This window comes from Propithecus coquereli, unplaced genomic scaffold (genome assembly GCF_000956105.1).
Source record: "Propithecus coquereli isolate 6110/MARCELLA unplaced genomic scaffold, Pcoq_1.0 Scaffold355, whole genome shotgun sequence".
Taxonomy (NCBI): Eukaryota; Metazoa; Chordata; class Mammalia; order Primates; family Indriidae; genus Propithecus; species Propithecus coquereli.
In genome coordinates this window covers 2,443,685-2,457,015 of record NW_012149230.1, presented here as the reverse complement: position 1 = coordinate 2,457,015, position 13,331 = coordinate 2,443,685, and the positions used below count along the sequence as shown (strand labels likewise).

At 40.9% G+C, this 13,331-nt stretch overlaps 1 protein-coding gene across 1 annotated transcript in view; it reads right to left on the bottom strand.

The window, feature by feature from the left end:
- Positions 1 to 889: 889 nt before the first annotated feature.
- Positions 890 to 13,331, bottom strand: part of HS3ST3A1 (heparan sulfate (glucosamine) 3-O-sulfotransferase 3A1) — a 94,515-nt gene continuing 82,073 nt past the window's right edge. The window contains exon 2 of the mRNA XM_012651404.1: positions 890 to 1,527. Coding sequence (XP_012506858.1) covers positions 906 to 1,527 — 622 coding nt within the window. The 3' untranslated portion in view covers positions 890 to 905. The remainder of the gene's footprint in view (positions 1,528 to 13,331) is intronic.

Sequence of the window (13,331 nt, the reverse complement as noted above, 5' to 3'; positions counted from 1 at the left end):
CTCTCAAGTTCAATCAAGCATCCATCAGTCAAGATTTCCTTATCTCAGGATACTTTAGTCAGCCAAGAGCCAAGATTGGGTGGTGCCCAAGTCTGAGTGGTTTCCTTGAACACCATTTAATGAGACTGGATGCTGTCGCGAGTAACCTAGAACTTAGAAAGCAACAGAAAACCCTCTCTGCCCCTTTTCAGATCATTCAAAAACTAGCTAACCATGTCTAAAGGTGCAGATGTCTTACTTCCCTTTCTCCTGGGAAAAGTGCCATGAAAGAGGAAACAAGTGGAAGATGGAGTTTTGTCCAGGGTCCACCATCTGGCCTTAAAATAAGTCATTTAACTTCCCTGAGACTCAGTTTTCCTTATCTGTAAAACGGGGATAATAATTTCTACCTACTATGCTCTTATATCACATAGTAGTTTAAGGATCAAAAAGATGTATTCGAAAGCACTATGAAAACTGTGAAGTGGTGTACCTACCATATTAGGAACTGGGAAATGATTTAAGAAAAAGAGGCACAGGAAAAAAGGAGAAAAACATAAGGGTAGATACCAATTTTATCAGGGCCTTGTATTTAAACAGAGAGATGTTTACCCTCAGGATTTTCTTAAAATATTTTAATGGCAACTGATGCTTATACTTTATGACTGGGTATATAGAACACAAAATAAAAAGTGAAAATTGAAAGTATTTTAGATGAGTGAAGTTTTTCCTTTCTGTTTATCCAAATGTTTGGTGTTGGTTATACATTAAGATGGGACAGGGGGCCAAGAATGATCTCTTAACATTCATTGGAAAAAATACTGAAACAAATACTTTGAGCACAAATATTAAACTGTCTTTTCTCTACCGATTGGTAAAAAAATATATTATATTTTGATATTTTTTTTTCTTTTTAAATTATGTCGCTATCCATCCCAGCCGAAGTCGTGCCCGGTCATCTGGTAGAACTTGAGGTTGAAGGGCCGGTAGAAGTCGCGCAGCCTGCGCACCACCTCGCCGTCGATGTCCGGGTGCGGCCGGCCCTTGGTCTTGCCCAGGCAGTGCGGCCGGCTGCTGCCCTCGGCCTTCTTCAGGCAGGGGAAGCCCTTGGTCTTGTTGAAGTAGAAGTGCTTGTCCGTGATGATCCTCTTGAGGCCCAGGAAGTCCTGCACGCGGCCCAGCTCGCCGGCCGGGTCGCTGATGAGCCGCTCGCCGCTCACGAAGAGCATCTGGCCGAGGGGGAAGTGGCGCAGCCAGTGCTCCAGGTGCTTGGCGTAGATGCCGATCTGGATGGCGCTCCACGACGTGTCGATGAGGCCGGCCGTCCTGTTCTTGAACGTCAGGCTCTCGAAGGTGGGGATGTCGGGCCGCTTGGACAGCGTCTGCGTGTAGTCCGAGATGGCTCTGGTCACCGGGTCCCGCACCACCACGATGAGCTTGGTGTCCTTGGACATGGCCGAGATGCGCGCGGGCGCCTCCCGCGTCACGAAGTAGCTGGGCGTCTTCTCCATGGTGATCTGCCCCTCCAGGGTTCTGGGCATCAGGTCCCTGGGGAGAGCGAACAAAGCAAAGGGGTCAGAAGGTCGTGCCTCCTTGGCCACACGTCCCAAGGTCGACGCTTCTAATCCCGGCTCTCTCTTACTCCTGCGAGCAGCTGCAGACGCGTGCAAAGCTGCAAGCGGAACTCAGAGCTGAGCGGTGCGTTAACATCCCAGCGGAAGTCTGGAGGGCAGACACTCTCCACCTGAGACATGAAGGCACCTGCGCGCAAGGCAGAAAGAGCAAGATACGCGTTTCTCTAAGGTTCTCCTGTGGGTCCCTGAGAAAAGTAAGAAGGCATGTCCTGAAGAATGAACACCTTCCCGATTTACGTAGCTCATTGCGAGGAGAGGCCGTGTAATATACAGTCTGGAGCCAGACTGCCTGAGTTGCAATTTTAGCTCTCCAGCTTGCTGACCGTGGAAAAGTTGCATAACCACTCTGCACCTCAGGTTCTTCGTGTATTGAATGGAGAATAATAATATTACCTATCTCATATGATTGTTGTGATGATCAAATGAGTTATTATACCTCAACAGCTTAGAAAACTGCCTGGCACCCGAGAGCTACTATGTTAACTTTTAATTTTTTGATTATTATTAATCCACAATGCTATAAGAAAATAACCTTGGTCAAATTCTTTAGGTGAATTAGAATATTGTCATAAACATAATTATAGTGCTATGAACTAGTATTAAGCTGAGCCCTTCCTGTAGTCTTCTTATAAACTAAGCAATTATATTTAACATACTATCACAGCATATTACTATACACAAAATACTTATCTTCATAATTCCTGATAAATTTTCCTGTAACAAACAATACATTAAATAATTCACCTTTTATCTAATGATTTGAAATGCCATCATTATCATATTCTAAATATTTTCGTTCCTTTCTACATTGGCCCAATTATAAGTTATTATCATGTTACAGTGTATTTTCATGTATGCCAAAGTAAATCCCAACTCCCTAGTGTTCAACATGTTCTTGACCATTCCTGTCTGTTTATTCTTCCTGATGAATGGTAAATCATTTAGTTATGTTAAAAAAATCCCACTGGAGTCTTGATAAAGCAGCTATTGCTTCTCTGTTCAAGCATGCTTTCCTACTAATGGGCCTCAAGCTAAAGTATGAGCAGGAGAGAGAAAATCTAATTTGCTCTTCCAACTTAAGTGTACTGCCATTAAATGCACTGTTTATTACATACATGTTCCAATACTAAGGCATTATCTTTCTAATTCCAAATTTTGTAAGAAATATAATAGATATGGCTTGGATCAATATTAGAGTAAATGCATTTTTGGACTTTGTCACAATGACAACACATTTTGTCCTTTGATCTATGGATAAAAAGAATCAAACTTTTAAATATTCTTATATTGGATTCACTTTTATTCTTGGAATAAACTCCATTTGATGATGGTATATTATTCTTTTAATATACCATGCTAAACTTTATTTGTCATTATTTTGTTTTGGAGTTTCCATCCATATTCATAAATGAGATGTTCCTGTAGTTTTTCTTTAGTTCAATAGCTTAATCAATTGTTAGAATATGAGTTATTCCATGAAGAAAACGGGTTGAGAAATGTTTCATATTTTTCTGCATCCTATAGAAGTTTAAGTAAAAAAATAATTTTCTATTCCTTCAGAGTTTGATGGGAATCACCTCCAAAGCCATCTAATACTGGCACTTTTGGGAGTGAGGGTAGGAAGAGATGTGTGATCTTCAAATATCTTTTCACTTTCTTGTACGCATATTGGTCTATTGTAATCCTCTGCCTTGTGTCAATTTTGGAAATTAATATTTTTCTAAAAATCATCCAGTGAATAGCTACAGTTATAGTTATATCCCTTTAATTTTGTGTTTTTGCCTTTCTTTCTGCCTTCTTGGTTAGATTATCTTTTCTAATTCATCGATTTGCATTTTAGCTTTCTTCATGTCCTCCCTCTTATTTTTTTAGCTATGCTTTGCTGTTCTCCTTCAAATGTATTTCACTGAATGCTTGCTTCATTTGCTTTCAACCTATCTTCTCAAGTAGTAAGAGCATTTTGAGGCTGTTATTTTCCCTCTAAGTATAGACTGGTCAAATTCCATAAGTTTTGACATGTACTGTTGTCATTGTCACAACTTTGTGCATATTTAGTAATTTCATTTTGTAATTCTGATTTCCCTTTTGATCGAGGCATTATCTAGGGTTGTATTTATTTTTAATTATGATGGTTGATTTGTTATTTTTGTTCATAATTTTGCTGTTAGTTTCTATTTTGCATTTGTGATAAAAGGACAGGCTTTGTGTACTGTGAGTTTGCCTTTGTTGATTCCCTACAGTTCTACCCCACCTACACTATTTGCTGACTACATGTATTGTGAACAAAGTCAAACACACACAAAAGTAGAAAAAATGTAAAATGAATCTGAAGTACTTTATATCTAGCTTCCAAAATGTATAACTGATGGCCAATTTCATTCATAAACCTGCCTATTTCTACTCCCCCACCAGACCAACTGGATTATTTTAAAGTCAGTTGCAGACATCATATAAATCGATTTGTCAATACTGGGCTCCCGTCTGCAGTATATCTGGCACAAATTCTTTAGTCTTTGTGGCAATCTGGTGGCACTGAGTCTCCCTTAGTTTTAATGATGTGGGTTTTCTCCTATTATTGTTTTCTCTGGTAATTTCAGTCAGGTTATCTTTGCTTTATTTGGAAGGGAAAGTGATAATTAGACATTTGACTTCTGTGGCTGGATTTTTTTTATTTTTGAAAGAAATTTTCAATTCCTTATTCGAAGTAACTTTTAATGTACTTCATTCCCCATCCCTTGAATATACCTGAAGGTCTGAGTACGGAAGGACCAGAGAATTTGGTGTTGACACAAGGGAGGCATGTACTGTCATTGCCACCCATGCAACGCCATGCACAGAGCTCGTCCCTGGGTGACCCCTGTCATAGAACAGAGAAGTTGGCTGGGCCGACCTGATTTGGAAGGGTGGATTATACTTGTGTAAGATAAGCCAGGAGATCTATCCAGGGATTGTAGGGATTTCTCGGCAAAAGAAATCTGATCAAATGTGTGGACAAGTTTTGGGCTGTAAAAGCAAACACCAAAAACACTGAAGTGATAAGAAGTATTTGATAATTAAAAAAAAAAGTCAGCATTCCTGTTTCCTTTCCTGTAATCTTGGACTTTTAACTACTTTTCCTTGAATTTTGGCCAGTAAAATAGAGATAACATACTTCACGTGGGAGCTTCTGCTTGGCCTGTCTCTGGGAGGAGGAGGGATGCTCAGAAGCCTTTCTCAGAGGCTGAAGCTACAGATCGTCCTGGGCCAGAGGAAACACTGGTAAGGCCTCTGGGAAAAAATACCTTATTTTAAATAATCTCAGTAGAGTAGGGAAAAGAGCTATCCAAAAGAAGAGGAGTTTCATGAGGAAATAGCTAAAATAGGATTTCAAAAGAAAAACACATTAATGACTGTCACCTGCAGGATGAGGAAAACTGCCTGATGTAGCATGGGGTGGGGGTGGGAGTCAGGTTTGACTATAAGCTGCCTGAGAGCTACTTTTTGCAAAAAGAAAGAAGTGACAAATGAGAATCTTAATGAAGTTTACGTTGTAGAGAGTGATTGCTTTGCAAAAGGACTCACAACAGGATTCCTTAAATTGCAATCTCCTTTTAAATTTCCTTACATATTTTCTTATTGCAATTTGGGTTTTCATATTCAAAAAAGTGCTCATCTATCACATAAAACAAAATGTACATGTAATTTAGAACGATGCATTTCAAAGTGTCTAGCTAGAACTTGGAAAGTGTTCTTCCTTACCAGCATAAGGCCCACGCTGTGACTCTGCTCTGTGTAAAGGCTTGGGCTCAGAACGGGTAGTGAAAGGTCTATTCCAATATTGTATCATAAAAGTTTGGAGAAACACCAGGCAAAAGTGTGTGCAATGAGGAGACACAAGAGGTTTGCCTGAAGAAAGAACAGCTGACAGTGGGGAATGAGAAATTCAACTGGATGGTGGGAGGGGTAGATCTTAGCAGGACTTAATTTCCAGGCTAAGCATAGTAGACTGTTCCGACTTCAATTCTAAATAGTGAACAGGATTTAGAGACATTTACAGTAGGTGTGGGGATGGGGAAATGGGTAGAAACAAAATTATAAGGAAAAATTAGAGAAGCTTATTTGTTTTGTCTTGAGGAAGACAAGGATGAGAAGGGATTTCACAAGCAAATTAAGGATTATTACAAGGTAGTTTCTGCACGTTTTCTCTTTCTCTCCAAAGAACGCAAAGAGAATTCACAATAACCAAAAGGTGGAAACAACCCATGTGTCCATCAATGGAGGAATGGATTAAAAAATGTGGTTTACGCATACAATAGAACATTATTCAGTCTTAAAAGGGGATGAAATTTTGACACGTGCTACAACATGGACGAACCTTGAAGACAGGACGTTGTGCTGAGTGAAATATGCCAGTCACAAAGGGACAAATATTGTATGATTCCACTTATATGATACATATGGAGCAGTCAAATTTATAGAGACAGAAAGTAGAAGGTTGGTTGCCAGGGGTCATGGGGAGAAGGAACAAGGATTTGTTGCTTAATGGGTACAGAGTTTTAGTTTCGCGAGATTCAGGGTTCTGAAGATCAACTGCCTAACAGTATGTATGCACTTTACACGACTTAAGTTAAAAATGGTTAAGTTGGCAAATTTTATGTTATGTATATTTTGCCACAATTTTTTAAAAAGAGAACTTAGGACAAGTACTTCAATGGCATTGATAGAATTTAGTTAGACAAAGAGTCTTTCTGGCTCCATGGATAGTTAAACATTAAAACAAGGTACTACCGAAGGAGGCTGTGGTTTTTGCTTTCCTCTTGCTAAACTAAAAGGGAAATATAATAATATATGAGATTTTGTGGAGCTGATCTGAAATCAAACGATGAGGTTTGTGGCCTGTGCCCACTGCCGGCTGGATGCTCATAAGCCAATAAGTTAACATCTTTAAGCTCAGTTTATCCCCCTCACCAGAAAAAGCAAGCCAAAGGGTCCAGAAACCTGCACTGCAATGAAGTGTCAGCCTGACCCTTACTACGGGGAATGCACCAAAGCACTACCCTTAAGAAAGTGACACCCGGTGTTCTGAATTCCCAACTACCAGGAGAACCCCGTTTTGGTCAGCTAACAAGGATTCCAGAGGAGATCAGAGGTAGATCTTTCTCACATATTCCTGGGGCATCCACACACCTGCCCATTTAATGCTGAGATGGTGAGGATGCCTGATTTGAAAGCCATGAGCTGGCCAAGTTCTTTGGAAGGACAGAGACCTACTTATAATAGTGTGAGAGAGATGAGCTCAGTTTTTAAGGGAATTCCCTTTCCTTCCATGGCCTGGGGTATAGTTATGCCAAGAAAAAAACTGCTTGGCAACACATCTATTTGATTCTGACACCATGCCACCCCACTGTGCTGGGGATTTCACTGTGGATCTGATCTGTCACCCCGGGTCAGTCTCTGAGGGCCCAGAGCTGCTTGAGCAGCTGTCCATCTGTGGTGTGGGAAATGTTACGGCCAAGCAGGAACGCTGCTAGTTATGCTAAATAGTTTGTTGTTTTATATTCAAGCCCTAAGCCAAGTCAGTAGTCAGTGGGAGTGCTAAAATGACCCAGAGCACTTTCCCACTGCCACCTTCCTGAGGTGAGAGACCTGCCTCCACGGCCGTGCCTCTCCAGTGGTGCAGGAGGCAAGGCCTGGACTCTGGCACTGACTGCACCACCACAGGTCTACGATCAGGGCACCACAAGAGGAGTCCCCCATGATACTTAACACATACGCGTCGCATATCTAGTATGTGCAAGAAAGAGCTTAAAAAAAGCCACCTCGTGTGCTTTGCCCCTTCTTATCAATTTGGGCCATTTCTCATGAATTCCCGCTACCCTCATATTGTCTCTTTGTTCCCCCACCTTCCCTCTGAAATTTCTACGGGCCCTCGCTGGAAGTCCTTCTTTCTAAAAAAAAAACCACCTTGTTACCCTTCCCCGTTGTATTTTTAATAAATGGTGTTTGATCAGTTGGGTATTCATATGGGAAAATAAATCTTGACCTTTACTTCTAGCTATTGACAAAAATCGATTCCAGATTGCCTGCAGATATAAATATGAATAGTAAACCAATGAAACTTTTGGAAGGAAACCTAGGTAAACATCTTAAGGATTTTGAAGGAGACAAAGTTTTTTTAATTTCTTAAAGGAATAACCATGACTAAAAAAATATGACTTGGAGTATATTAAAAATAGGGACTTTCATTTCTCAAATGATACCTTTGAGCTAGTAAAAAGTTAAAATTCAGAATGGGAGAAAATATGGAAAATACAAAATCTGACAGAAGAGTCATATCCATAATATATAAAGAGTTCCTATAAATCAATAAGTTTTAAAAATGAGACAGCATAAAAGAAAAATGGGCACAAGACTTGAAGAGGCATTTCATACAAAAGATAGTACACACAAAATTACAGCTAGATAGGAAGAATAAGTTCTAGTGTTCTGTAGCATTGTACAGTGAATATGGTTAACAGTAGTTTGGTGCATATTTTCAAAAATCTAGAGAAGAAAATTTTGAATGTTCACAATTCAAAGAAATGATAAATGTTCAAAGTGATGGATATGCTAACTACCCTGATTTGATGATTACACATTGTATACAGGTAACAAAATACCACTCAGTATCCCATAAATATGTACAGTTATTATATGTCAACTAAAATTAAAAGGGAAAATAAATAAATTAATTAAAATGCAGTATCCAAATAGTCAATAAATGCATGAAAATGTGCTGAACTTCATTAGTCATCAGGGAAATGTCAATTAAAATACAATACCATACTATGACACATCCACCTAATCGTCTAGAATAAAAACAACAGAGAATCTGGGTGTTGGCGCTCTCTACCAAAGCTGAACATGTGCAAACACTGTGACCCAGCAATTTAACTCCCAGGACTACACTCAACAGAAATCATACATACGTTCACCAAAAGACATGTTCACAAATGTTCATAGATAATCCTAATAATCCCAAATTCAAGCTTTTTAAATGTCTGTCAAAAATAGAAGTATATATACACACAATGAGATCCTATAAAGCAAACAGAATGAATGACTTAAACTTGAGTCTGAGCCTCACAATGTTAATAAACATAGCCAAAGTGTACATGCTGCATGAGTTCCTGCATAAAATGTGCACAAACAGGCCAAACTCATCTATCCCATTTGATGTCAAAACAGTGGTTACCTTCAGGGGAATTTGTGACTAGGAGGGGGCCTGAGAGGGGCTTCTAGATTGATGGAAATATCCCAACTTGTGTTCTGGGTGCTGGTTACACAAATGTATCTGTTTTGTGAAAATTCATTGAGCTGTATCCCAGGATTTGTGTCCTTTTCTATATTTATGTTATAACTCAAATAAAAATTTTACTATGCTTATAAAAAATAAATGGACCAATTTCCTATAATGCTCCAAGAAATGCATGCATTTTTCTTAAAGAGCATTTGCTAAACCAACTATATCATCAATTTGTGGAAATTCAGGTCACAAAGGAAAAGAAGTGAAGCTCACCTACTGAAGAGTCAGGGGTCCTCTCCGTGACCACCTTCCCCTCACTCCAGAAAAACTGTAAGAACAGTAGCTGCCCCACAAACGGGCCACTCATAATCCTGGCACCATGAGCATAGTGGTGTGCACTGTATCATAGAGCAGCAGTCCCCAAACTTCTTGGTACCAGGGACTAGTTTCATGGAAGACAATTTTTCCACAGATGGGGGATGGGGGAGATGGTTTGGGGATGATTCAAGAGCATTACATTTATCGTGCAGTCAAAACTCTCTGCTGACGATAATCTGTATCTGCAGCTGCTCCCCAGCACTAGCATCACTGCCTCAGCTCCACCTCAGGTCATCAGGCATCAGATTCTCATAAGGAGCCACAGCCTATATCCCTCATGTGTGCAGTTTACAGTAGGGTTCGTGCTGCTGTGAGAATCTAATGCCGCTGCTGATCTGACAGGAGGCGGAGCTTATACAGTGATGAGAGCAATGGGGAGCGGCTGTAAATACAGATGAAGCTTCGCTTGCCCACCGCTCACCTCCTGCTGTGCGGTCCAGTACCTAACAGGCCATGGATCGGTACTGGGGGGTTTCAGGCCACAATCATAGGGGATATGCCTCAAGAGTGTGAACACATAAAGAAAGATAACTGAAGAATGAGTTGTGTGTGCAAGACATTTTAGCAATGACTTTCTCATTTAATCTTTACACAGCCATAAGAGAGATGAGGTAGGCAATTATGATCCCCAATTTTTCAGAGAGGCAAGCTGAGATTCAGAGAGGCTAAGCAGCGTGCTCGAGTCCTCACGGTCAGTGTGCGGAAGGTGGGGGCAGGCCTCTCAGTGCAAGTGCCAGGTGCTTTCCACGGCATCAGGCAGGAGAAAACCAGCAGCCAGAGAGGACTAGGAAAAGAACAGACAGACTTGGCTTGGATGGAGCCAATTCAACAGATGGAGAGCAGGAGAACCTGGGAGAGTGATCCAGAAGGTAGCTGAGAGGATCCTGGAAGACCTGCCTTCTGAATTGAGTGCAGTCGAGATGAAGGTTGGTGTCTGCCTGAGTTGGGGAACTGTACGAAATGAGATTGAAAAGATGACGGTCTGATTAATGTCAGTGGTACATTGAGTCTGAGGCAGTGTTCAGGTTAGAACGGAGCTGGAAAAAAGAATGCAGGTGCTTAAATACCTTAGGAGGCTCCTCTGATGTAATCCAAACTTGAGAAGCTACAGACCTGGACTAGAGTGCTGATAGCGGAAAAGGCAGGGGTGGGTGAGAACAAGAGAAATATTTAGGGGAGAACTGATGCAGCTGATTGCTGATTTATGGCAGGAACAACAAAGAAGAAAGGTGGAAAATAATAAAAATTGTACTAAAACAAACAGATATTTTGAAGAAGGAAGTAGCTTCCTCTTTCCCCAAAAATAGAAAAAAAAAAAAATTAAGTTTCTCTTTCAGTAGAGTTAGAGCCACTTTAAAAAAAAAAAGTTTGGATTTCTTCCTAAGGACTCTAATGGAGACAAAATATTATTTGTTTTCCTCTGAAATATGGCACAGATGGATCACATATCTCCACGAGGACGACATAGTTTTACAGGAAACTCAAACCTGGGAATAGGAATATGGATTTCAGTCCTGATTTTGCTATTAACAAGCCATGTGATCTTGGGCAAATCCCCTTAGTTCCCTAGGCCTTGACTTCTTCATAAGCAAAATAAGTTTATTGTCCTCAATGTCTCCAGGACTTTCCACTGCTAAGATTTCATGTACGGCAAGGGACTTTCATTCATTACTGACTTGTCGAGTTTAAAGTTCTGCAGAGTTTCATGCTGCTCTGTTCTGAAGTGTGGCTCCACCAACCAAATCGAGAGATTTGTATAAATAATTAGGCAAGGCAATTCTGCATCAAGAGAATTGACTTCCAAATCAATGAGGTCTGAAAGAACGCAGTTCAAATAACTGATGCCAGGAGAAAGCGCTGAGGTTAGTTCAAATGAAGGCTAACTTGGCATTTCCCCAGTGCCTGGGGGCAGCAGGAAGACCAGGAAGTCCATGTGCTGAGTGGCCTCATTGTATTTCATCAGGCAAATATGTCACGAGGGAGATCTGTATCTATGCTGTGCTCCCTCTGTGCCTGAAACATCAAAATAAGACGTCACACCTAGAAGACGAAGTTCATGGACAGGGCTACATTAAACATAACAGATCCAGGGCAGCCATAAGGTCAAGTTCAGGGTCCTTAGGAAGAACATGAGGAAGACAGAAGCAAATAAACACTTATTAAGCATTTACCATACACCAAAATCTGATGATGTATCATTTCTTGAATTTCACAACAACGAGAAGCTAGAATTATTGTCCTCATTTCACAAATGAGGAAACAGGCTGAGGGAGATAATGCGACTTGTCCAAAGACATATAGGTATGAACAGGCGTAGAATGAAAATCCAAGTCCATCTAGCTCTCAAGTGCAAATGCTTTCAACCTATCCAAACACCCAGGGAACATGAGAGTTTCTTTCAGTTGATGTTACTGGATGTCAGTGATACTTGGCCAAAACATAGGAATATTCAACGCATTTCTTTCCTATTCATCCCAGAGTGCAAATCACCCTTTCTAAAATCTCGCATACAGGTAATACACGTAACATGTTTTTCAATGGCTATGTTCTGCAAGGTAAGAACATGTTGCAAGGGGAAGTCCTGAGTTGTAATTTATTGAGAAAAAAATAAATCTGGCTCATGTATGTGTACTTTTTTTTTTTAAATATATGCAATCAAACAGAACCATACAGAACCATGTGTCTATTTCTGGAAGCCTCCAGCAGCAGAAAATACTAGGAAAAACACGCTCTTTTCATGGCTATGGCGAGAGGGTAGTTCCTGTGAGTTCCTGGGGGCGTGCGCCTTGGGAGCGGAGGAAACCGCTGCAAGCTCTCCATGCCGTCAGCCTGCCCCCCTGGGGCCAAGCCCCACTGACATCAATATTTCTTTTCCTGCTGTTGTTCTGCGGGACCCCACTCAAAACGTGCCCTGTAAGGCTGGAAAGAAAACTCCCTTTAGTTGTTTTTGTTGGCTTCTGTGGAAGAGGAAGACTTATGTTTTTGAACCGGTTCCCACACTGACTGAATCTGGATGTGAGTTTGAAGACGCAGACCGTCATCAAGATAAGTGAAACGTCAGACGTGGGGGCCGGATGCTTTCCGGTGCCGTTGATGGTAGATTCTTTCTCGAACTCCGACTCATCAAGTCAAGAAAGAGGCAAAAATTGTGGGGAGTTTAGCTACACTCCCCGCAAAAAATCGGGTCTTTTAGGTAGGGGTCATCGCAGAGGATAAGAAAATAATAGAAAATGCAGAATAATTGAAGTAAAAAATACACAGAGACGAAGATATAGTTTTATAGATTTATAAAGATAAAAGGCAAAAAGCGGGGGTACTCAAGGGTCCCTACGACATCCCGGTGAATCATAGGGCCCAGAATAAAGTTTCACATGGGTATTCATAGGTACAGTGATCGGTTGCCAGGGGTAACAGATTTACATAACAATAGGTAGTTTGTTTTAGGTTAAAAATCTTTCAAAAGGCTTCTACAGATCCCCTAACTAACTCTGGTTACAAAGTCTTTCAAGGACAAGCTTCCAAGTCCTAAGATAAAGCTATTACTTAACAGAAGGGTTAAACAGAGATATAGTGGCTCCATATTTCTTTATCTAGTTATCGCAGTTAGAGACAGGTCATCAGAAGTCAAGCAGGAACTGTCCCTTGGGCTAATTGTTTTTAGCCGCAGGCATCTGTCTCTGGGTGGACACTCTTTGATCAGCTCTCATCCTGTGATTCCATGTAGACCTTGCTTTATCCTTCAAAGCAGGTGGGAACCACGGGGTTAAGACCGCAGCAGTCACCTTGGAAAGCAGACTGACCTTTGAGATGCCCTCCTGAGGTGGAGCAGCTTTTGATATGCAAACTAACATGTTCACCTGTTCTTTCAGGGCAGGGCCCTATAAAAATTCTGAGACCATTTCTGTCTCTAATATAGTAATATTAATTTATGGAGCAACAAAAAATGTTCTTTCTCTCACCAGGCTTTATGACATCATATACACCAAAGCAGATTTCAAGAAAATAGCACGACATTCCTCGGACTTCAGGGAGAGAAAAGTCAAGGATTCTTAGTTGCTGATGTTGCGGAAACTTAC